Genomic DNA, 25,059 nt, shown 5'->3' on the forward strand with positions numbered 1-25,059 from the left:
ATTCAATTAAAAAACAAGTATCAACACTAAATTTTCCTCTGGTTGATCAATTTCAAGGTAATTTTTAAAGCTCAGACAGATTGAAACATTGAGGGATCTGAGTAGATTTTTTTTACCCTCGTGGGAAACGTGCTCTTACCTGGCCGTGTGTGAACCCGAAGAACGGTTTCTCTGGGGAGAATGACTAGGGGCGAGGATGGGGGCTGTCACTGCTCAGTGGCGCCCTGTGCCATTTAAATCCCCCCCCCCCAAGAGCATGCATTTCCTTTGGGGGTTAAATAAGACAGGGGCAGAGCGCCCGGTCGGACTGCCTGGTCAGAGGCTGCCCAGCAGTTCTAATGGCACCGTCATTCGCCTGCGAGAGTGCCCTCACGTCCACCCCAGTCACTGCCCCCGTCACGAGGGTGCTCTTTGGAACCGGCCCACCTTTCCTGCTGCCCAGTCTACCTCCAGGACGACCTTCCCCCTTCTTACCTGGTGCCAGACAGTCCTGCCCCACGGGAGGCACGTCGACTGTAGAACAAGACAGAAAACGCAAACAGATGTCCAGCATTTTGAACAGCCTAAGCCTTCGCTCGGGAGCTGGAGCCCCAGCGGACCCAGCCTGCCTTTCTCCGGGAGGATCCAGGCAGGACCGCTCAGCTCTGCAGCCTCCTCCGAGAGGGTGCCGTGCACTGCGTCTTTAGAGGCGGCAGGCACCTCTTTTCCTCCGCATCCTGGGAGAAGCCTGATATCCCCTTTACAGAACAGATCTTCGGCCTGAGTGCGCGTGAATGAGGGGAGGGGCATGAGCGCCGTGTTTTGAGAGCGAGGACCCTCTCTGCCTCCTCAGGCAGGTGAACCGGGGAGGGCAGGCGTGCTGCTGGGGTTACTGAAAGTGCAGGGGGCGAAGCTCACGGGCGCCGTCCTGCGTTTCTCGTGTTTGGGCGCGTTTCTCAGGCTGTCCGAGGGGCGGGGGAGCCACGGGCCCCCTCACTGCCAGAGCCGCCGTGGCTTCTGGCTTCTCTCTGCAGCCGACACGCTCGGCTGTGGAGCCCTGGCTGTTTTTACCCTTCATTGCGTTTACCAGGGTGACGGGGGTTCATACAATTATGCAGGTTTCAGGTGTGCAGTTGTGTAGCCCATCACCTGTGTTGTGTGCTCACCACCCCAAGTCCAGTCTCCTTCCGTCGCCGCTTGTCCCCCCTTCACCCTCTGCCACCGCCCCCACCCCTTCCCTCTGCTGGCCACCACACTGCCGTCTGTGTCTGTGGGGTTTTTTATTTTTTGCTTAATTTCTTCACCTTTCTCACCACCCAGCCCCGTCGCCCCCTCCCCGCCGGCAGCTGTCAGGCTGCCCTCTGTGTCCGAGCGTCCGTCTGTCCGTCCGTTGAGCTTGTCCGTTTCCCTTCCGCCCGCAGAACAAGGAGTTCGTGTGCCGCGGGCACGACTACGAGCGGCTGGAGGCCTTCCAGCAGCGCATGCTCACCGAGTTCCCGCACGCCATCGCCATGCAGCACGCCAACCAGCCCGACGAGACCATCTTCCAGGCGGAGGCGCAGTGTATCCGCCCCGGCCCGGGGCGCATGCGCGTCCCCGCGGCAGCCGGCGGGGAGGAGGGCGGGGGGCGTCCCGGCCGGGCCTCTTGCTCCCCCTTTCCCGTCAGCGCCTTCCAGCTCAGGCCCTCCTGAGCACACTTGTTCTCTTTATGATCGCGACGTCAGTTGGAGAGGAATCTCCTGAAGATCCTGTTCCATTTTTTTTTCCTTTTCATGAAAACTTCTCCGTGTCTTCAGCTCTGCTCGCAGAGCCCTTCTTAGTGATTCCCCTTAGAGACATTTCCTTCTGCCCTACCCTATGGAACCGGCTTCAGTTCAAGGACACCACGGCCTTATGTTTACGGGAATGTATGGGTCACCCCCTTTCCCCTCGACAGTTTTATTTTGGAATGAGGGAGGCCCGGAAAAGAGGGCCCCCAGGATCTTTGGGGGCTCTTGGCCCCGGCATCCTGGGCAGCCTTGTGTGATTGCTCTACGGCTGACCCTCCCGTGGTGCAAACGGGAGCCAGTCAGCTGAGGTCACATAGGTGTCAGAGACAAAGGCCGTTCCCCCAGCCGGGACTTTCTGAATCCCCCCCCCGTCTCTTCCTGAAGCGGTGGGTGGGTCTCAAAGACCCGAAAGACCCCTGGTAACTGTGGGCACCGATCCAGAGTAGAACCTAAAATGCAACAGTGGCCAATAATTGTGCATAGAGAAAACTACTTTGTTGTCCTCGGAATGCGAAGAGGAGGTAAAGAGGCGATTATAATATCTGTGGTTTTTAAAACACCAGCTACAACTGAACCTCTACTTCTCGCCCGGCACAAGGCTCGGGAGAGTGGGCAGCGCAAAGGCAGGAATCCCGGCTGCAGCTGAGAGCCTCTCGCAGGGAGGTGTCCGTCACCCTGGGGCTGGCTCAGCCTTTGGTCCCAGTCCTGGGCACTGATACATTGTTACACGGATACAGGTAAAAGGGGGCAGCAGGGGGGCAAAGACAAGTGCGTCCCCTACAATGACTGAAGATAAGGTGCAGGGGTTAGAACTCATGCAATCCCGAGCACCCACGATCCAAACAATCCCTGCGCATTCCCCTCCCCCCGCCAAAGAAAATCAGTGATAAGTTCACGGGTCATAGAAATGTTAAACGGATATATTTTTAGAATCGCCTACCTAGAGCTAACTCAAGGCCTGTCATTGGAGGAGTGATTGGTGTGAACAGAGTTCTGGGCACTTTCTTAGGAATGTTTTAAATTGCTTCGAGCCAGAGCAGAACGAGTGGCAGGCTGTCGCCCAGCCCCTCCTCTCCGCCCCACCCCGCTCCGCGGCAGCCGGACTTGCGCGGTGCGTCAGCACGTCGGGTTTCCTCCTTGACCCCGCCCTCCCAGACCTGCAGATCTACGCCGTGACCCCCATCCCGGAGAGCCAGGAGGTGCTGCAGCGAGAGGGCGTCCCGGACAACATCAAGAGCTTCTACAGGGTGAACCACATCTGGAAGTTCCGCTACGACCGCCCCTTTCACAGAGGCGCCAAAGACAAGGAGAACGAGTTCAAGGTACGGCGGCGGCATCCTGTTCCCCGGGCACCAGGGCGAATGGGGCGCTCACTGACCGGGACGAGTCCTGCCCCCAGCCCAGGGATTCTAACCCGGTGCGTCTGAGAGCGAGTCCTGGTGTCTGCTTCCTGCCGCAGGTCTCGTGGCCGCGGGCCTCACGCAGCCTTTGACCTCTCCCGGTTGAGCTCAGTCCTCTCACTCATTTGCGGCCAGCCAGCCGTGGGAGGCCCAGGACAGGTGTTCTCAGGTGCAGTCCAGGGCGACGAGTAAAGGATGCTGAGCAGAGAGGACTTCCCGGCAGAGCGCGGTGGGCAGACGGCCGGGGACAGGGGGACCCTGCACCGTGGTCTGCTGCTGTTGCTTGTCAGCAGGGCGTGTCGTCAGGGTTTCCGAGAGGGCCCAGGCGAGCAGCCAACCGTAGACCCTTGGCCCGTGCTGCGCCCTCTGTTCTCGGAGGTTCCAGTACGCCTGCAGAGTCAGGGCCCACTCGGCCAGGGAGGGCTCTCGGAGCCCCACTGGGGGTCAAGGGGCAAGGTCACTGCGGAGACGAATTATCGTCTGCTCTGTCCTCGTCCTGACAGCGGGGGCGCGGTGAGCCCAGACAGGCCCCCAGGTCGTCTGCAGTCTGCCCTCTGAGCAGAGCAGGCACAGCCGGTGCACCCCCGAGGGCTCCTCGGCCAGGCTGCTTCCTTCCCAGGAGTCTGTACTCGCACTGAAACCGAACACTGTCCCAAGGGTTGTCTCCTGCTCAGTCGCCCTGTCACCTCTGCCTGGGTGACCTGGGATTAGTCACAGCCCAGAGACAGGAAGGGGCAGCTGGGACGGACGGTCTCGCAGAGCTGTGACGGGACTGGACAGAGACCAGCCCTTGGGGTGGGGCCAGGGGAGCCGGCGGGTTACATAGCGAGGCCGGGAGGCCGTCGGAGGAGGGGCCCCAGGAAGTTGCTGCGATGACTTCCCGCTCCTTTGGGACACCCATTTCCCTCCCACCCTCCAAACCCACTTAAAGATGGAGAGCTCGTGGGATAGTCCCACGGCAGGAGCCTCCAGCCGACAGTCACACTGCACGCGAGTCAGGCCCTGGACTTGCCCGGACTGCCGTTCCGACGGCCGGGGACCCCGCCCCAGAGCCTGTACCTTCTCCACTGCTCTTTCCACTGCATTTCCTCGTCGTCATCACCCTAAATGTTTCCCGGTGGTAGAGCCAACCCCTAAATCATCATCATCATCATCATCATCATCAGTGTGGCTCCTTCTCCCTGGGCGCACGGCCCCCAGAGCCTCGGCATCACAACCACTCACCCACCTCTGCCTCAGCTGCGCCCCACCTCTCTCTGGGGCTCCCTGCTTCTCTCTGGGGCTCCCTGCTTCTCTCTGGGGCTCCCTACCTCTCCCTGCAGGTCTTCCCATGCCTTTTCCCAGTCTCGTCCCCTCTCTGTGCCTGCTGCCCCTGCTGCGCCTCCCCCGCCCCCACCCGGCAAACTGCCACCTCCTCTCTCCCAATTCCGCTCGCTCGCTGTCACCTGCTTTGAGAAGGCCTGCCCAGCCCCACCCGGCTGGCGTGCATGCCAGCTGCCCCCTCCGTTCTCTCCCAGCACCTGCAGCCGCCCTTTCTCTGTGTCCCGAGCCCGTATGTACAGGCTGACCCCCGTCACCACCAGGACACGTCCAGCCCCCGCCACAGGGACGCCCTCTGCCATATCAGCACACCTTGGCTGGCTCACGGAAGTCCTTCCATTTTTGTTTGTGTTGCTGCTGCGTCAATGGCACTGTTTCGGGAATGTCACACAGTTTGTTATCCCCTGGGAACGGGCCGTGTTTACATGAGAGGAAGGAGGCATAGGTACGTCAGCTCTTACCAAAGGCAGCCGCATCCTGGGTGTCCTGGGGACACCAGCTCAGACACACACACCTGCCCCCATGGCTGCAGCGCAGAGCGACCCTGGACCACCGCTGCCGGGGCAGAGCGGGAAGGGCCGGGCTCCACTGGGAGCAGGTGGCACCGCCTCCCTGGGTCTCGGTGTCCTGGCTCACAGCAGGCCCAGCTGTGGGACCCCCGGGCCCTTTCCTGTGCTGACTGACGAGCAGGGACGGTCCCCTCCCCCCCCCCCCACACCAGCGTGGCGGCTCCCAGAGGAGTAGAGAGACCCCAAGTCAGAATTTCAGACACATAGCGAAGACGACAGCGTAGTGGCCTCTGTTGACGTTTTTAAGTTTTCTGTTCACGCGTGAGGTCGTGTGTTCCACACAGGAGAAGGGGGCAGGCGAAACGCAGGGGCCCCGCTCACGGACGCCCCAGTGTCCTGTCCTCTTGCTGCGATGGCATCACATGTGCAGAGGGCTTCCCGCTCCCCAAGCCCCACCGCGATGACCAGCGGGGAGAAACAACCCCCAGCAGGAGTGAACGGCAGCCCTCTGCCGTGGCTCGGGGGCGGCGGGGAAGGAGGGCGCCCGGGGACTGACCGGTCTCGTGTCCCGCAGAGCCTCTGGGTGGAGAGGACGTCGCTGCTCCTGGTGCAGAGCCTGCCCGGCATCTCCCGCTGGTTCGAGGTGGACAAGCGCGAAGTGGTAAGGACCGCGGCCCGTGGTTGGCACTGGCTCGTCGCCGCAGTGCCCACCTGCAGTCCCGCCCTGGTCACCGGCGTCTGCCTTTGACTGAGTCCCTGTGGCCCTTGGAGCAAGTCGGCATGTGTGTGTGGTCCCGACCCCAGGACCAGGGCTTGAAGGAGCACAGTCCTGCATCCTCATCCGGCCAGCCGGCGGGAGTCCTCAGAAGCCCCTGGGCCTGAGCAGGCGGGCCTGGAGGTGCAGAGGTGGGATTCATCGTCATCGCTGCTGCCGTGTGCCCAGCGGTGATGGCGGTGTGCCCGGCTGGCGCGGGGAAGGCCACGGCCGTGCCCCGGCTCTGAGCTGTGCGCGCTCCTCCCTCCTGCCCCTGGTCTTACAGGCCTTTGCCCGAGGTCGGTCCCACAGCAAGACATCGAGAAAGGCCAGACTTGATCCCAGCTTTTTCTGACTCCACAGCCAGTGGGCTCATCTCTCCCAGCCTCAGTTTCCTTCTGGGGAGTTGGAGGCTCATGGGAAGGCCCGGCACAGTGTCAGGCACGCAGTAGGTCTACCTGGTGAGAGGCTGCAGGGACAGGATGAGGTGTGTTTGTCTCACCACATGATCCTGGAGGATCACCAGCTCGGGCTCGGGGTGTCATTACAGACCCTGGAGCCTCAGCGCCCGAGAACTCTCGGGGTGACAGACAGGCCCCCAGCTCCAGTCCCCGGTGGTGGGGACGGGGAGAGCAGTTGCTGGCAGCGGTCACGTTGGGGTAAGAGCCCTTCCCGCTGCTCCGGCTGCCCCTCGGGCTAACCCCCTCGACATCAGCCGCAGCCCTGCTGTCTGCAGCAGCCCTGCGGCCCCCAGGGTATCACAAGGGCCACACGCAGCCAGCCCTGTGGGCACCCCCACCCTCTCGTGACAGGAAGCGTGCCAGCTGTGAAAATATCGTCGACCCCCCTGCTGACCTGGCGAGCAGGCCCACGCTGTCCGTGGGTCAGCGGGGCGGCCTCTGCCCAGCCGTCTCCTGAGAAGGGCTTGTCCTACCAGAAACCTAAGTGTGACTGAGCCCCCCCACCCCCGCCTCCCCCAGTGCTGTTGTGTTCAATCAGGATAAGGATTTAATGGCATTTTCATTTTGCGGCGGCAAAAATGCGTGCGGCGTCCTAAACAAATCCAGCGCCGTGCATTCCTGTCGGGTCTGAGTCCAGGGTCCGCACGCCCGCCTGTTGGTGCATGGTGCAGGCACCCCGGGCTCTCTGCGGGAGGCCAGCGGCTGCTGACTGCGGAGCTCGGTGGCCTCCGTCGCCGTCCTTCTGCATGGCCTGTGCCTGCTGCCCGCCCCCCCGGGTGCCGGGTGACAGAGCCTGTCTGCTGGCTCCTTGGGGATCGATTTCGTTTTCTGCCTATAAAACAAAAATCAGTGTTTTTCTGATGAGCCAGTGAGCTTATCTTTAAATTTTACAAGAGACGAAAAACCCATAAAATAGAATGCACACACGATGTTTCAGAGCTCCAGCTGACGGTCACGGGACCACTCTCACACTGAGGACAGCACGAGGCTCCACTTTGAGAACCATTCCCGCTCTTGGCCAGGCCCGCTGCCGGCGCCACCTAGTGCCCGGACCCCGCAGGTGCCCGCCGTCCCTTCTGGGCAGAGCAAGCTGCTTCTGGTCAGACAAGAGTGGGGAAGGTGGAGCGTGAACTCATTTCCTCCAGCCCCCGCGCTCCCGCAGCGCTCCCACAGGCCGGTTCTGTGTCCTCTGCACCTTCACCCTTTCTCTTTGATGCCAGCGGGTGTCCAGCCTTTTGGCGTCTCTGGGCCACCCATTAGACACACTGACACGCCATCACAAAAAAAATCTGACCGTGTTTTCAGTGAACTTACGATTTTGTGTTGGGCCGCAGGCGGCCTGCGGGCCGCGGGTTGGGCACCCCTGTTAAGCCCCAGACACCACGTGACTCGGTCCGTAGATACTTCAGTGTGTCTGTCGACACCAAGACGTAACCACCGTAGCATCCGGTACCCCGTGGAAATAATGGCCAGTCGTCCCTCGGTCAGCAGCGTCCGGTCCCTGTTCGGTCGCACATCACCCAGGGTCTGTTCACCCCAGGGGTTTTGTTTGTTTGTGGGGCTCCGTCGTTTGTCGTTTGTCTCCAGGCCTGAGTGAGAGCCCTCCGCGGGCATCGGCTGAAAGTTTCACTGCTCTTCCTCGTTTTCAGGCGGTTCCGCGTTGCCCACCGGGAGCCGCGTCTCATTAGCTCCTGCGTCTCCTCTGCGACCATCTGCCTCTGCGCGGACAGAGGGGGCGGGGGTGTCAGCTCAGACGGGGATCGGGGATCAGAGGGCAGCAGGCTTTACTAGTAACTTGTCACCTAGCAACGTCCAAACCCGTACAAAGTTTTAATGGGTTGATAAGAGTGGGAGCCAAACAGGCTCTGCCTGGAAGCCAGGTCACAACAGACTATGAAACGCTTCCCAGAGCAACTCAGCCAGTGGTTTTCCGCCTTTGGAACGAAGGCGGGAACTAAGGAAGGGGACTTGGAGGCTGGAGAAGACAAAGGGGGGGGGGGTCAGATTACAGCAGAGTTAACCACCCCCTGCTTTCCTGAGGGTGGTTCTAGCCCATTTCAAAGGGGTGCTAACCTAGAGGCACAGGAAGGATGGATCAGCCTGGCTTCAGGCACAGAGGAACCTTTTAGTAAGGAAGTCGCAGACCTGGGCCTGCTGGCCCCTCATGCCCCTCGCCCCGTGCAGTTAGGAATCTGTGATCAGACCCCCTCCCACTGCCGTGGGGTCACTTTGGGCTAGATTTCCGACTGCGCCTTTTCTGGGCCGTCTCAGGTCTCAGATGAAGCAAACAAACACCCGAGACCTCGGCCCGTCCTCCTGTTCCCTGGGTCCCACATCAGTGTTAGCAATGCGGGGTGGTATAGGGGAGTCTCTCCGTGGACCTCACAGGGTCCCTCATGCAGGGAGCACAGTTAAGTTACAAAACATCCCGTGGTGTACCTTGGACGGCTGTGAGGCTTCTCTGGGCCTCTCTCCAGGGACGCCTGCCTCTGGGTTCTGGGTTCCTTGCCCACAGCAGCCGTATGGTGGCGGCACACGGGCACCTGGGGTCTGTACGCGTCCCTGTCCCGTCTTCCCAGTGGGGCTGCAGGCGCCCGGGCCCTGGAGCACCTGCAAAGGCGTCTTTGCGTCTCCCATGTGCGTTGCATGCAGCCAGCGTCTAGAAAGGGGAAGGGAAGACAGACGTGTTTCAGAAGTCACTGCCTGACTTCCTTTTCTCTGAAGGAGACGTTGGTGGTCGCAGGGCTTATAGATAATGAAGGGTCCCCGTGATCCAAACCGCAGTGCAGCCAATGGCTGTCACCGCCATCCCTTTGCAGACCTCACAAAGGGACATCGTTGTCCGTTCCGCTGGAGGGCCCCGGTGGAGTCATCGATGGGACAGCAGGGGGGAGGGGGAGACAGGGGCACAGGTCATTTAGAACCTGGGCGGTCTGCCCTGTTCCCTGAGTGTCCTGAAATCCATCTGCGTGCGCCTCCCTGGCCCCCCAGGTGGAAGTGAGCCCCCTGGAGAACGCGATCGAGGTGCTGGAGAACAAGAACCAGCAGCTGAAGACGCTGATCGCACAGTGCCAGGCCCGGCAGATGCCGAACGTCAACCCCCTGACCATGTGCCTCAACGGGGTGATCGACGCCGCCGTGAACGGCGGGGTTGCCCGCTACCAGGAGGTGAGGGCTCCGCGTTGTTGGGAGGCCTGGCTTCTCGGGGCCTCAGGAATCTGTTCTTCGGAACACGCACACACGGGAGCACACTCACGCGGGGCTGCCACAGACACAGGCGTGGGTCTGCGTGAAGTGGGGCAGACAGTCATCCTTGGTGGCGCGTCCCCACTCCGCTCCCCAGTGCGTGCCCTTGTGAGGGTGAGGGAGTGAGTGCGCACACACACCTGCAGGGACACACGCAGTGAGGGCGAGGGAGAGTGTGCACACACACACCTGCAGGGACACACACAGTGAGGGCGAGGGAGTGAGTGCGTGCACACACACCTGCAGGAACACACACAGTGAGGGTGAGGGAGTGAGTGTGCACACACACCTGCAGGAACACACGCAGTGAGGGTGAGGGAGTGAGTGTGCACACACACCTGCAGGAACACACGCAGTGAGGGTGAGGGAGTGAGTGTGCACACACACCTGCAGGGACACACGCAGTGAGGGTGAGGGAGTGAGTGTGCACACACACCTGCAGGAACACACACAGTGAGGGTGAGGGAGTGAGTGCACACACCTGCAGGGACACATGCAGTGAGGGTGAGGGAGTGAGTGTGCACACACACCTGCAGGGACACACGCAGTGAGGGTGAGGGAGTGAGTGTGCACACACACCTGCAGGGACACACACAGTGAGGGTGAGGGAGTGAGTGTGCACACACACCTGCAGGGACACACGCAGTGAGGGTGAGGGAGTGAGTGTGCACACACACCTGCAGGGACACACGCAGTGAGGGTGAGGGAGTGAGTGTGCACACACACCTGCAGGGACACACGCACTGAGGTGCTGTTTGGATGACCTGGAGTCTTCCCCTGAGCCCCTGAGCACAGGGTTCGTGGGCACAAACAAGCCTGCCCTTGGCTAGGAGATCCTTGACGTGGGCTGCTCCGCGGCCTTCCCAGTTTTCAACAGAAAGGCACAGCAGCTTGGGGGGCCAGAGCCCCCGCATTGCCCCGCTGAGTCACCAGGCGCAGCAGCTTGTCTAAGGGCGGGGACCCTGTGCAGCTCATGCATCTGGATTTGCTGTGCATGTTACAGGAGACTCACACAGTCTCTGATCTGCCTCATATTCCAACCCCCAACCCACTGCCTTCGCTAGGAGCCCCTCTGTGCGCCACCCAAACCTGGTGTCCAACGGTGCCGTTTCTTTCAAGACGCTGGGTCTATAAACCCCTCGGTGGCCTCCCCGTCCCCGGCGCGTGAGGCTCCTGCAGTAAACGGACCGTTCCCTCCCTGTCTAGGCCTTCTTCGTCAAGGACTACATCCTGAGTCACCCTGAAGACGGGGAGAAGATCGCGCGGTTACGGGAGCTGATGCTGGACCAGGTAAGGGCGGGGCCGGCCGCCTGCTCTCCCTGCCGCGCACACCGGTGCGCGCCCCGCCGCCCCGGAGACCGTGAGCGCGGCCTTCTGCGCTGGCGTTGGTGGTCGGGGGTCACGGGTTCACCCCAGTGTATTCCGCATCGCTGGTTTCTATTCCCTTTCCCCACTGCGGCGCGAGAGCAAATGGGAGAATGGGGAGGAGCCCCTTAAAACAAACGGTTTCACGAGCCTCTTGGAACATCCTTTAAAGGTCCCCCCTAGAGACCTGCCGTAAGCCTGGTGCTGACTTCTCGCTCACAGTTTGGGGCTCAACGTAAACGACTGGGCGAGTGAGTGAGTGAACCAGCGCAGGTGCTGCTTAACCGGTGCAGCGAGGAAGTGGGCGGCCGCCGGCCTGTGCTGGGAAACGGCGTCCCTCGCAGCAGACGGAGCCCGCAGACTGGACAGAACCAGGCTCGGCCTCGTCGTCTTCGAGTCCGGAGAGTCCGGAGTCTGAGAGTTTGGGTCATCTCACAGCTTTTGGCCCAGATTCAGTTGGAAAACCTCAGAGCTAGGAGATGTGATGTTTGGGAGGCCAGGCTAGGTAGGGAATGGAGACTTTTTATGCTCACACGAGTGAACATATGTGCCCACGCGAGTGACCATGTGTGCCCACGTGAGTGAACATGTGTGCCCACGTGAGTGGGACGGAATGCCCAGAGCCTCTATTCCCGCCTGAAAGAACCAAAGCAACAAGCAAGCCAGCAACAGAACACACCACGCCCTCTCAGATGAGATCGGCGAGGTCGTGTTTGGTTTGGTCCATAGTTGATGCTCTGCAGGCCTAGTCCACAGATCTTAGTCCTGGGCCCAGGGAGTGGCCGTGGCCGAGGGTCGGGGGCTGGAGGGGTCAGTGTACAGCTTCCGGAACAGAGAAGGGGGTCACCCGAGTCTGACCTGCAAGGACAGAGGGAACACGGTAAGTCTCCACATGGCCCTCGGGGTGAGGAAGGTACTGGCAGTGAGCCGTGTGGGCTGTCCAGCGTTTAGGACCGTGGAGTGGCTTCTGTGGGGATAGGTGCTCACTGGCGTGGCCTTTTCCCGCATGTCCTCCTCAAGGCCCAGATCCTGGAGTTCGGTTTGGCCGTGCACGAGAAGTTCGTCCCTCAAGACATGCGGCCGCTGCACAAGAAGCTGGTCGACCAGTTCTTCGTGATGAAGTCGAGCCTAGGCATCCAGGTGCGTGCCAGGTGGCTGTGCCCTGGGGGGCCGTGACGTGTTCCACAGCGACCTCTTTGGGCTCCCCTACCAAACTGCACCTTCTCACCATTTCGTCTGAGTGTTTAGATGGCACGGTCTTCTTTTCGCTGTGCTCAGCTTCTACGAAAACGAGAAAGGAAGCGAGAGAGAGCTTAACAGTTCTGAGGCTTACCTGACGGCCCTTTGTAAAGATGTCACGGCGCCTAGAACGCGTCCCGAGCCCACGAACACGCCTGCTAACCGCCCCTCCGCGTGTTTTCCCTGCCGCCCCTGCAGGAGCTGTCAGCCGGCCTCCCAGCCAGCCCGGTGCACTTCCCCAACGGGAGCCCGCGCGTCTGCAGGAACTCGGCGCCCGCCGCCATGAGCCCAGAGGGGGCCCGGGGGATTCCTCGGCGCAGGTACGGTGCGCTCTCTCTTACCTTGCAAAGTGGTGTCCCTCTCGCTCTTTATGGCACAGTTGGTCCCACCTGCTATTTCTTAATGAAATAATTAGCCTGCCAGGCGGCCGCGGACATCTGCAGCTGGGGAGGCATCAACGGTGGCACGAGAAATAAATAAATGCAAGCGTGCGAGGGGAGCGAGGCCAACGGGACGGGTGTTGGTTTTTTCCTCCTGTTGGCTTGATGCCGACCAGCATGGGATCGAGTGCAACTCGGAGACTGCGTTAACGACCCCTTCTCCCCCGAAACAGCCCCCTGAGTTACCCAGCTGTCAACCGCTACTCCTCCTCCTCGCTGTCCTCCCAGGCCTCCGCCGAGGTCAGCAACATCACGGGGCAGTCGGAGAGCTCGGACGAGGTCTTCAACATGCAGGTGGGTGCCGGCACGGCTTCTTGCCTGCCCAGCCACGTCTGTCTGTCTGTGGGTCTGTCTCCACCCTGAGCCCTTCGGTCCGCTCGGCTGCACTGCACGGAGGGGGTCCCGACCGGAGGGCAAACCTTTAAGCGCCCTGATGGCTGAGTCAGAGAAGAGGCCCTGGGCAGGCGACAGAGCCGGGGCCAGGGCAGGGCCGCTCCGAGACCCTGGGACCACACAGCCACCTGTTAGCGTCTCCCAGTGGCTTTTCCTCCTCTATGAACCCACGGTTTCGGGTCCGTCATCAAATCTCTGTGCTTAGGCACATGTCAAACAATCACTGTAATAAAGAGGGGGGTTATTTTACCAAGGAAAAATAGAGTTTTGGGGGATTTTAGAGTCACCGTCTCTTGCAACAAAAATTCTATTTAGACATCGCTCACGTGGCATCTGTAATAATTCAGTAAGTCGGCTGAGTTTTCCTCACCACTGTCTTTGAGGAAGAGGCCTCGTACCTATTGCTGAGTGCATGCCTTGGACTCATTTTCGGAGGCAGCGGGAAGGCGCGTCCCGCCCCCCCATGTCTCCTCCAGGCGCTCGCCCCGCCGTCCCCAGGCCAGGCCTTCTGCTCCGCTTGGCCACCGGGCGTTGGCACGCAGCACAGCCGCTGGAGGCGCTCCTCTGGCAGGAGCCGAAATCTCCGACTCTCGGTTCATTCGGACGGGTTTTATCAGTCGGAGCTAGTGAGCTTTCCTGCATTTGCAGATGGCCTTTTTCCTTCCTTTTTCCTTCCTTTTTTCTGGTTTGGCCAATTTCAAAAAAACAAACACACACAACGTGTCGGTGGCGTCGCCCCCAGTGTGTCCGAGCCGCGGGCTCCGGGCGGCCTGTGCCCACCGACCTTGTCCTCTCCTTCCAGCCGAGCCCGTCCACCTCCAGCCTGAGCTCCGCCCACTCGGCCTCGCCCAACGTCACCAGTTCTGCTCCGTCCAGCGCCAGAGGTGGGTGACTGACGGGGGAGGGGTGGGCTGAGGGCGCCCAGAGCCACCGCCACACTGACGGCCCCCTCCCCTCCTCCCCACCCCAGCTTCTCCTCTGCTGTCCGACAAGCACAAGCATTCCCGGGAAAGCGCCTGCCTGTCCCCGAGGGAGAGGCCGTGCAGCGCCATCTACCCGACCCCCGTGGAGCCTTCGCAGGTAAACCCTGCGGGACGGGGACCTGGGAAACCGGGGGGCGGGGGGGGGGGGGGTCTGGAGTGGCCTCCGCGTCTCCGCAGAAACACTGCGGGGTCAGACGGCACGGCCTTCGGGGGACAGGGGACAGGGGCCTGCTGTGGGGACTTCCCGCCTGAGCCATTTCCTGGGGCAGACGCGTGGGCTGTGGCTGCCACTTAAAGGTCACTGGGGGAGGCCGGTGGGTGAGGGGAGGGGGTGCGGGGAGCAGCAGGAATCCGGAGAGCCCCTCGCATGTGCAGCAGCCCCCCATGCAGCAGCGTGGTGCGCCCAGCGGTCTGCCTTCCGGCCTGTGCCCGGTCCCTGTGCCGGGTCCCAGAGCAGCAGGCCCTCCCTTCCCAGCCCCCCGGGGGCAGGACCACTTCTGTCTGCCTCTGTCCTCCTCTAGTGCCTTGAGGGAGAAGGGGGTGGGTCTTGGGCTTTCCCCAAGCTCCTTGCTCCTTGGGAGGTCCAGGAGGCTAGGACCGGGCCCTCGCCTGCCCCTGGGCTTGGACTTAGACTGATCCCTCTAAGTCGGAGTGAGGGCTGGCCCGGGCATGGCCCTCGGGGCACCTCCAGGGCTCGCTCTGCCTTTGGGAGCGACTTGATTTTCCTGCGCGTCCGGGCAGAGGTTAGGGTTAGCTCTGGACAAGGGTGCGAGCTGGTGGCTGGCACTGGACTGGTCACCCCTGCTGGGGGTGCGATCTTCCCGGAAGCCCCGGGGCACCTGGTCTGCACCGCGGTGCCGCTCCCCAGCAGATGGTATTTCTGCATGCTGACCTGTGTGACTTCCTCGCCCCTTGACGTGGCGAGGGGACGTTGCAAGGGACCGTGACAGTCGGTCCCGTCTGCTCCAGGAGAGCATGCTGCCAGCTCTGGGCGAAATCCAAAGCGAGGCACATGTTGCTAAAACCTCAATAACACACGTCACCGTGGGGCGTCCACCTTGAAGGGCCTGCACCTGTTCTCCTGTTATATTAGGGAGAACATGTGAAACCGGCACGTGTTTTGGCTTGAAAGTTGTAGAACGTCAACCACAGGTTTCACGCTTTAACCTAATCCAGGGCTCAGAACGTGCAGGCCCTGCCCTGGGGGCTCTGAGCCCACACTTCCCTCTCCTCCTCGTTTGCACCCAGCCCGCCCCTCCCACCACAGCCCAACCGCTACTCCCTGTTTGCTTTCTCCCTGCACTTCATGACGGGAAGTTCTTCACCGTTTCTGTTCAAACTCTGAGACGAACTTTTGAAACATTGTGTTTTTCTTTCTCAAAATCTAAGGCTCTTCTTTCCGTTCCCCCTTAAGTATAATTACACTGTTTCCAGGGGCATCCGATATCAGACAAACATTATTTTGAACAGAAAGTCTCAGTCCTGCGACAATCATCTCTCTTTCTAGAAGGCCTCGCGTGTCCCCCCCCCCCACGTGGGAATGTGAAAACAGGTTCTCGCCCCTTTTCCAGAGGCTGCTGTTCAACCACGTGGGAGACGGCGCCCTGCCGCGCAGCGACCCCAACCTGTCTGCGCCTGAGAAAGGTAGGGAGCCGCCCCTCCCCCGCCCAGGCCTGGGGAAGGTGTGTCCATCCTCGTTTTCTCCGTGTCCGTGTGTCCACGTGGAGGCCGGGCCTCCGGGTCTTTGACGTTCCTGACACCCCTGCCCTTCAGGGGTGAACGAAAGACGGTCCCTCGGGACTCCGTCTTCAGGAAGGGTGGTCCTTCTGGTGTCATTCCCCGAGTCCCCCAGGCCACCACCCCTGGGCGTCCTGAGACAGGGGTGCAGTGGCGGCTCTGCATCGCACAATGAAAACAGCACCGTCCCAGACGAGTCCCTGTCCCCCACCTCCCGTGTCCCCACTCAGCTCCCTCCTCCAGCACCCCTCCTGTTGGTGGTGACTCAGGCACTATGTCAGAAGGGCACTCCAGTGCAGAAGGGACTGGGCCCACCTCAGGGTCACACGGGAAAGGGGACGCACTCACAGGCACTGCCGTGAGCAGCCAGTTGGGGTTAGCGGGTGCAGCTCCACAGATGACTTCCTCTGCGGGGGGCAGCGGGGGGCGAGGGGGCAGGGGGCTCAGCCAGTCACCCGCTGGCCTCTCCGGGTCCGGCTTCACGGGTCCCTGCCGTCCCACAGCCAGTGAATTGGGAGTCGCTCACGAGATGTCCCCGTCAGGTGCACCTTAGAGTTGTCCTCGTTAGGGACTGGACCCTGCTGTCTTGGAGGAGGACCGATCATCGACATTCAATGTCAAACTTGCCCCGGGAGACCGAAAGCAGGGAACCCGTAGCCCCTATTATTTTAAAACACAACTTTTGCTTTGATGGTTCAGGTCAAACATTGATCTCTGTCTACAGAAGTTAGGAATGTAAGAGGAACCAAAAAAAAGTTATTTTTGAGAGGGGTCATTTCATCCCCTTAAATGAACGCTGTCATTTAGCGGCCAAACGGCGACATCCCAGACGTGGCCACCAGATGGCAGTGTCTGCTCAGGGAGCGGCTGCACGCCTGGGGACTGGAAGCCTGGCCCGCGAACCTGGAATAGCCTGGAAGCTATTTATATCCCCGGGCCTCAGGCCTGTTCCTGGCAGGGCCGCACCCATTTCTGCCTCTTTCTGAAGCATGCAACAGGCCAGTGACGAAAGAGGAACGTTGTGTCCGCATTCTAAATTAGTTTTTAGGACGTACCTCAGTGGAGCACATTGATTTCAGGAGCAAGGAAGGGGCCTTTCCCCAGCTGGCCCACGGGGACCGTGGGGTATGGCTGTTCCTTCCGGTAATTCTGCCCAACGGTGGGAATGTCACCTTGGCCTCGCCTCCCCGCTCTTGAGTGCCGCACGTCCAGAAATGTCCACCGAAAACCGAGTTTTGAGCAAGTCGCGTGGCGGCGTCTCCCATCTGTCGTCTGGCATCCAGACACCTCCGAGGTCCTCAGCAAGTGTCTGCACACACCGGTCTGTCGTCCTGCGTGCTGCAGCCCGAGCGACAGACGCCGCGTCACCTGACTACATGTCAGCGGTCCCCGGGAGGCAGGCAGCAGCCGCAGGAAGGGCCAGCGTTCGGGAGCCCTCCTGTTTGGTTCTGGTTTTCTGGTCCGGTTGCTCTTCCGTTCCGGGTGACTCGGGCCTCCTTGGGGCCCCGGGCACACGTGTCTCAGCCTTGCTCTCCCTCCCTTCCAGCGGTGAACCCCACGCCCAGCAGCTGGAGCCTGGACAGTGGGAAGGAGGCCCGGAGCGCGGCGGAGAGCGGCAAGCTGCTCTCCCCGCCGGTCCCCCCGAGGCCCACGCAGACCGGTGGGTATCGGACACCCTGGAGCCATCGCTGGGGTAAAATAATGTTTCCTGACCGCTCCGACCTGGGGGCCCCTCGGAGCAAGGTGGGCTTTCAGGGTCCAAGGTGGACGCCGTGCCTGCTGCCTAACTGGTCAATGGCGTCCACACTCCTCGCCGGACTCCTGCTAACCTCAGTCGGACGGGGCGCTGTGCCTCACCGACCCCACGGACAGGGTCTGTCGGGCGTCCTGCTGGGCACCATCCTCCGGACTCGGGCGCCACCCTGGCCTTGCCAGCCCCCGGGACCCCTCCTTCCCGACCTCTGCCAACTCCGCTGCTTCCTTCCATCCAACTGGGAGCCGAGGCAGCAGTGGCGGTGGGCTGCCCCCAGATGGGAGCCCACCGACAGGACTCTGGCAGGCTTGTGGGGACCCCTGCCCCCCCCCCCCCCACCCACCGCCAACAGTTGCTTAGAGACGGCCGCATTCGAGTCATTTCCCAAAGGGTTGACTTTGATTTTGAGAACCGGTAAAAATTACTCCTAAGAAATTAATTTCCTTTGTGAGTTTATGGCAGTAACAGGGCCCCTGTCCTGCTGGCTGAGCCGCCCGCTTGGTGACCCGCAGAGGGTGGGGTCGGTCACTGACGGGGTCCGAGCCCGCTGGGCGGTGGCGGCTCCACCTGCCCCCGGAGCGGGATGGTCTCTTCAGGACTCCCCTGTGTCCAGAGTAGCTTTGAAGCTTTGCAAACCCCGCTGGCCGAAGGGTGAGAGAAAATAGGGTACTTCTTCCTTCACGGACTTTGCTGGGTGACTGTGTTCCCTTTGCTGCCTTCCAGCATCTTTTCTATTTTCTTTTCTCTTAAGAAGAGAAAAGTGGCTTTCTTTTTAAAGTAAGCGACGCGCCACCCAGTTCGTTTTACAATGACCGAAGCTACGCGGCCCCAGTGGGTGTGGAAGGCGCGAGAGGCCTTTCAATATAGAGCCAGACACACGGGAGCACGCGGGCGACCCCCCTCCCCCCGCCCCCGCCAGGCCGCCCGCCCGGACTGCCCGCCCTTCTGCACTGATCGCTGTCCCCGTCTGTCCCCTGTCCCCGTCTGTGGTCGCTGTCTGTCTTCGGTTCAGCCTCTCTGTGGTTTCCTTGTGAGTGACAGCCCCCCCCCCCCCCAGTGACAGCTGGGAGAATGGCAGCTCGGGACAAACCCTGAAGGCAGGAAACCCGTGTGGGCGGGGTTAGGCGAGGTGGCCACGCCCACCGTGGGGGCAGCTGCGGTGCACGCATGCGCAGTTCTGCTCCCCGGAGCTGGTCGGGCCCCAGCGGCGCGCACAGAACAGCTCCCTCCCACGCGCACGCTGCGCCCTGGACGTAGGGCTGGACCGCCTGGTGGGAGGACCCGAGAAACTGCCCTTGTCTGCCGTCATGATGAGCCCTAGGTCCCGTCCCCACGTCCCTGGGACACAGGGGAGCCCCGAGTACAGGCATTAGGGGGCCGCATGGAAGACTTCTCACCTCCCACCTTCATGGGGACGAGGCCAAGGGTTTTCCTACCGAGTGGGGCTGTGGGGGGGGGGGGGACGTGCAGAGGGGACTGGAGCCAATGTTTGCCCCTGGGCTAGTCTACGCGCCCGGGACCCGGGTCTCCCTGTTGCCACGCAGGCCGAGGTCAGCAGCTGTCACCAGGACGGCTCCCGGGCACCTCACCCCTAATGGCACCTTTGGAAAGAGATGACGCAGCTAAGAAGCATCTGGACTGTGGAGCTGCGGAGGGGCGTGGCCCCGTGTGGGACCCTGTCACTGTGGCACACACGGTGACTCTTCCCTCACTGCCCCAGTCCTGGTGCTGCCGTCCCTGGGGGAGTCGTCCCTTACTCTCCGCCCCAGCACCCTCACCCGGGGGTCCCTGTGCACCCGGTCCCCCGTTTGGGCCGCACGCACCGAGGGCTTCAGCAGATGGACCACCGCCTGGCCTCCTGAGCTGGACTGTGCTCTCTCTCCACAGCCTCCCCGGCGAGACAGATGATGTCGGCGTCCCCCTCACCTGCCGGGCGATCTCCCCTGAAGGTAGGGGCGTGTGGTCTAGCTGAGGCTGGAGACGGGCGCCGAGTTCCTTCTCCCTTCAGACACCCCCCCCCCCACACACACATACACACGCACACATTAGTGAGGTGCTTTCATTGGCCCGGGCCCGACAGAGGGCAGGTGAGGCAGGGGTGAGGGCGCGGGGCGGCCCTGCGGGGACCCCCATTTCCAACCACCGCCACTGGTGTGCAGGGGTGCAGATTATCCACAGATGCAGCCGCTGAGCGTGCAGATGCAAAGCGTGTGACGTGCCCCGAATCAGGGAAGAAATAGGGGCCCAGTGTTCTCTCCCAGGACGTCTTCGGTCTGGCCTTTGGGTTTAAGGGACGTTTTTAAAAACACACACACACACACACACAGAACCTCAACTTGTCTCTAACGGTCACAACATCATGCCAGCTGGTCTCCCTGTGCCCCGGCCGTCACCCTCGGCCCCACCCACGGGGACAAAGGCGAACCAGCTTCCTCTCCGGCTGTCAGAGGGGCCGCGTGGGCATGGGAATCAAGGCAGCGAGGTGGATTTTAAAGTTTCCAGGAGCCACTGGAGAGCTGTGACCATCAGACACGTGCGTGGTCTGTGGACGCAGGCTGTTTGCCGTCTCCGAACACACACACACAAGCCCCTCGAGGGGAATGAGCCGCCACCCAGAGCGAATCAGACGGGCCCCATGGGAGGTCCGTCCACGCAGATGGGGAGGTTCAGAGCTGCCGCCGCCGCCCCGCCAGAGGCCAGTGTGAGTGTGGAAGTGTGGTTTCGTGCCTGCGTGACGTGGTCCCTGCCCTTTCGGTCGATGAGCGATCTCTGACTCTCGGGAGAGAAAAAGGCGCCCTGGCTTCTGCAGACTCGGGGTGGGCTGTGAGCCGGGGGATGCAGCCGCTGCTCGCGGCAGCCGAGCATCTGGAAAACAAAACCCGACGCCTGGAGGACACGGCAGAGGCTTGAGATTCCGTCTGCACCGTCCACACTCCTGACGAACACACGTGCCAGCGAGTGCCAAGCCCTTGTCTGACCGTCGTCGCTCTGTGCTGCTGCCTCGTCGGCGAGTCCGTGGGCCCGGAGCTGCTCCACGCCAGAGCCCGCCGTCCTGGTGGGACGGGAGGGACGGCGATGTGGCCACAGCGTCGCCCCAGCTTTCCACGAGCCCGCACTGGCCACGGGCCCCCGCCGGGTCCTCCGGGGTGAATGCCTGCCTTATGCAACTAGATTTCGCAGAGTAGTAACAAGACGATGAGAGATCGGCTCTTAGAAATAACAAGAACTGAAGTGACGCAAATGTTCGGCCGCCAAGGGCCCTGCCGTGGAGCAGGCCTGTGCGTGTTCTCACCAGCCGGGAGTCTGAACTCACCGGCCTCCTTTTGAACTTGGGGCCTGATTTTTTGACAAAAATGGCAGTGAACTTGGATCTCTGAATTGGCCATGCTTAATTTTAGGCTCCCACTAAACACACGGGTTTGTGTCTGCCAGCACTGTTTTGTTTACGAAGAGAGACCTAGGTCAGGTGAGTCCAGGAAAACAGTTTTCGGAGTACCATATTTTGCCGTGTATGATGCCCACTCCCATTTTGGGCCCAAACTTTCAAGAAAAAATCACGTTCATTTTTTAACCAAATCATTTAAAGTTAGAAACAAAACTGGTTATGGTATTCCACGGTATTATTTTGCAGACACATATCGTTGTTGCTTTCTAGAGTTATACTTTTAACTCACAAGCACACACAAAAGAATTAAAAACATTTACACAGACACGGAATTAGTACTACCCGTGTATAATGCACATCCTTATTTTTCCCTCAAAAATTTGGGCCAAAAAGTGCGCGTCGTACACGGCAACGTACGGTGTGTTCCAAAGGACGTCAGACTCGTAGGCCGTGTTGTGACAAAGGAGAGAAAGGGCCTGTGGTCCCCAGGGCTAGGAACCGACGTGCGCCCACCAGGGTCCCCGAGGCCCCCTCGCGGTAAGACCGGAAGCTGCGGATGCAGACATGCGCAGCCTCGCCCGGGGCGAGCCCCTGCTCACAGCACACCTCCTGAGACACCAGCCAGCCAGGGACCGGGCAGGTCCGGATGCTGGCGGGACACACAGCTGGCGTGAGAGGAGGGGGCAGGTGGGACTCCCAGTGCTCTGGGGGGTCTCTCTGGTGCCCGAGAGAAGAACCCACGACCCACCGAAGGGAACAGACCCGCCGAAGGGAACAGACCTTGCGGAAGGGAATAGACCTTGCGGAAGGGAACAGACCCGCCGAAGGGAACAGACCCACCGAAGGGAACACACCCTGCGGAAAGCCCAAGGGAAACCAGGCCACCGTGGCCAGAATTTCCAGTTCTCTGTGAAATGCCAGAAATCTGGCTCAGACGACAAAATTTATTTTCTTACTATTCTGGGGGCTCCACCTCCAAGATCGAGGTCTGGCCAGGTTTCTCCGGGCCACCTTTGCCCCACATTGCAACGCGGTCTCTTCCCTGCATGCTTGTACCTTCGTGTCTCTGTGTCCGAGTCTCCCCTTCCCGTAAGCACCGCAGTCCGGCTAGATTAGGACCCCCCCAGGGCCTCGTGCTAAATACAGCCCCATCGGAGGTGCCGGGTCGGGTCTTCCCCCTCTGAATTGGGCGGGGCAGCCGTCGGCCTGTCCCGGGGTCTGACTGTGCTCTGTGTCCCCCGCCCCTTTCTCTCTGTCTCCTTGTCCCCTCGTGCAGGGCCCTGGACAGTCCTTCACGCCCTCCCCCGTGGAGCACCACTCGCCGGGGCTGCTCGCCAACTCCCCTGTGCTGTCCGGCAGCTGCAGCAGCGGCATCTCCTCGCTCAGCCGGTGCAGCACGTCGGAGACCTCGGGCTTCGAGAGCCAGGCCCCCGAGCTGCCGCCGGCGCCCGGGGCGGGGACCGGCCATGGCCACGGCCACGGCCACGGCGGGCCCGAGGAGCCCCTGCGCAGGGACAGCAAGACGCCGCCGCCCTACAGCGTGTACGAGCGGACTCTGCGGCGCCCCGTCCCGCTACCTCACAGCCTCTCCATCCCCGTCACCCCCGAGCCGCCCGCCCTGCCCCCCAAGCCCCTGGCCGCGCGCGCCAGCCACCTGGAGAATGGCACCCGGAGGACTGAGCCCGGCCCGCGGCCCCGGCCCCTGCCCAGGAAGGTGTCCCAGCTCTGAGCCCCGGACGCTGGCCCGAGGTGGCGTCCCTGCCGTTTACAGGAGAGAGAGAAGTATGACGAGAAGACGCTGAGTGTGGGCACTTTATAATACCTTAGGTCTGTCTTCCCCGCGTGGGATTAGAACCCCGCTAACACCGTGTTGCACAATACTAACGCTACTGACCCGGCTCGCCAGACGCGAGCGCAAGGGCGGCTGGGTGTCCTGCCACACGCTTCTCCTCGGAGCGTGGTCAGCGTGATCGAGACTCCTTTGTATCTTTGTATGTTTCCTTTTTTACACAGTCTAACGTGCAGACCAATACAGTGTTGTCGAGCAACTCGGCGCGTGGCGACGTTGTACGTTTTTTACCGAACACTTGATACTCAGAGGGAGCGGGAGGTCGGCGCCCGTCCGCACCCCAGGGCCCGCCCTTTGGAAGAAGGTCAGCGATGAGGCGAGGTCTCTGGCTCCCTGGACGGGCAGACGGTCGAGGTGCAGAATTAACCGTGCAAGCAGGCTCTCTAGACGGGGGCTGCCAGGGGCTACCAGGGCGGGGCTGCGCGCTGTCCTGTCCGTGAGAGGTGGCCTTGGACCCCCCCCCCCCCCCCCCCCCCCCCCCCGCCGAGGGGGGCCGTCCGAGTGCACCCAGCCCCACTCTGTGCATTGCTCCCGTTCTCGGACACCATGGCACCTGCCGGGTTTCCCTCCGAGGTGCGCCTGCTCCAAGCGCGGGCCTCCCGGCTCGACCCTCCCCTCCCCCGGACCTGTCATGGAGGAGGCGCAGGCACCCATGTAGTAAACACGCACAAATTAATGTGCCCCATTACCAGGAGTCCAGGAATCAATACAGGACAGTGTTAAATCAATAGCGTAAATGGAAAGGGGGAAAAAACCTTAGAGAAAATATATTAGCATGATTAAATGGCAAAAGGACTTTCACAAGGCGAGGGCATTAACGGCCGGTCGATCCCGCACAACATGAAAGGCTCCTCCCGACTGTCCTGTCCGTTCTCACCGGCGGAGCTTGTCTTCCGGGCTGTCCCCGTCGCACTTTCGGTGGAGGAGGACGGCTGTGGAAGGTTCTAGAATGCCGCGTCTTAGCTCCGTAGGCAGGGAGGCGAAGGCCACAGCCGTAGGAGTGTGAACAAGGCACCTTGTACGCAGTAATGTATTTTGTATCTTTGTCTTTCCTTTTACTGACTTTCTAACACTCAGCTGACCATAGATTTGCGCTGTATTTTGAATCATGCTGTTAAATATTTTCCCTGCTTTGTTGGGAAGCGCCTTTCAGTTTCCCTGTGTGTGTCCGTGTTGACAGCTCACCTGGAAGGCAGTGACCATTTTTTTATACCCCCCAATGAAACCATTCAGCGGGTACACGCTGTTGAGGCTGGTCATAGAGGTTTTCTATAATAAATGTTCAAGTATTTTTGTACATAACTGGTTAATTTTAATAAGAGATACCATTATGTGTAAAAAAAAACAGTAAAAAAATAAAAGCAAACCGTTGTGGAAGCCGTATAATTGTTATAATTATGCCAAATACTTTATGTATGGGAGAAGAATATTTGTACATAATGTGCTTTTAACAATAATTCTGCCATATTGACTTTACAATTTTGAATGTCAGAAGAATTAATATATGTTAAAATATTTATGTTTAGTGAAGGTATTCACAATTGAGAAAAGGAACCTATCAATTTTAGCTTTGTATCTCGCGAGTTTTGCCGTCAGAAATTTCTTGAACTAGCTTTTGCTCCTGATGATAACACGCCGTGTTTGTAATCACCTCCTTAAAAAAAAATAGAGAGCGATATTTATAGGAAGTTCCCTATTTCCGTTGTTTCAAAGACGTGAAGCCTTGCATTGACCTAAGGTGACACGCGGAAGATAACAAAGCTGCTTCGCTTTCCTTTTCCTCTGCAGTTTAATAGGTTTGTTGACAAGTGCTCCGTCACGGTAGACATCAGTGTTATCTGCTCTTGAAGCCATTTTTTTTTTTTTTTTTTAAAGACCTTTGCCCTGAGCAGTCGCTCACGGGCGTGCACTGCCGAGGCAGCGGGCGGGCAGACACGCCGGGAGAGTCTGTGAGCTCGGGCGTTCTGTTGGCTGCTGCTGGAGGGTGAATCTTAAATAAAATTACCTGATTAATCTTGATACCTCTGTCCTTCTTCCCACCGCCGGCACCTCTGCACCCGGACCAGAAGCTGTGTGACTCTCTCGGTTGTATCTCAGAGAAACAGTCAGACTTTCTCATTGGTCGGTCCTGCCTTGCTGTCGTTATGTCCTGGTGGGTTCCCTCCTTCCACCTACAAAGCCCATTTGCGTGGTAAGAACAGAGGCTGAAACAGGAGTCGTGTGGGTTCATATCAGGTGGGAAGGTGACATTTACCATCAGGGCCGGCCGTGAATGGGTCGAACCAGAACCGATTTAACCAGCCAAACCACCCAGGTCTGCTGCGGATGAACCGCCCCAGGTAGGAACGGTATTTGGGAAACCCCGCACGACACACTGACTGCCATGTCTGTCCCGAAAGCCTGGCTCTCGCTGTGGCGCGATGCCCTCCTGCTGGGCTGGGTCTGTGTCGTTCATGTAACCCAGTGCCGTGCAGGCC

At 60.4% G+C, this 25,059-nt stretch overlaps 1 protein-coding gene across 3 annotated transcripts in view; it reads left to right on the forward strand.

Annotated features, from left to right (window-relative positions):
- DOCK4 (dedicator of cytokinesis 4) overlaps nt 1-24,601 on the forward strand; it is a 278,124-nt gene extending 253,523 nt beyond the window's left edge. The window contains exons 40-53 of one of the 3 annotated variants that reach the window (XM_028526081.2): nt 1,401-1,542; nt 2,904-3,070; nt 5,552-5,638; nt 9,184-9,360; nt 10,645-10,728; nt 11,824-11,943; nt 12,241-12,362; nt 12,656-12,776; nt 13,678-13,759; nt 13,846-13,955; nt 15,430-15,502; nt 17,142-17,255; nt 19,236-19,297; nt 22,010-22,462. In XM_028526081.2, coding sequence (XP_028381882.1) covers nt 1,401-1,542; nt 2,904-3,070; nt 5,552-5,638; nt 9,184-9,360; nt 10,645-10,728; nt 11,824-11,943; nt 12,241-12,362; nt 12,656-12,776; nt 13,678-13,759; nt 13,846-13,955; nt 15,430-15,502; nt 17,142-17,255; nt 19,236-19,297; nt 22,010-22,462 — 1,914 coding nt within the window. Of the gene's footprint in view, nt 1-1,400; nt 1,543-2,903; nt 3,071-5,551; nt 5,639-9,183; nt 9,361-10,644; nt 10,729-11,823; nt 11,944-12,237; nt 12,363-12,655; nt 12,777-13,677; nt 13,760-13,845; nt 13,956-15,429; nt 15,503-17,141; nt 17,256-19,235; nt 19,298-22,009 lie in introns of all 3 variants that reach the window. The other 2 variants (XM_036010391.1, XM_036010392.1) reach the window with 2 other exon arrangements.
- Nucleotides 24,602-25,059: the final 458 nt, after the last annotated feature.

Source organism: Phyllostomus discolor, chromosome 10, assembly GCF_004126475.2.
Source record: "Phyllostomus discolor isolate MPI-MPIP mPhyDis1 chromosome 10, mPhyDis1.pri.v3, whole genome shotgun sequence".
In the NCBI taxonomy this organism is placed as follows: domain Eukaryota; kingdom Metazoa; phylum Chordata; class Mammalia; order Chiroptera; family Phyllostomidae; genus Phyllostomus; species Phyllostomus discolor.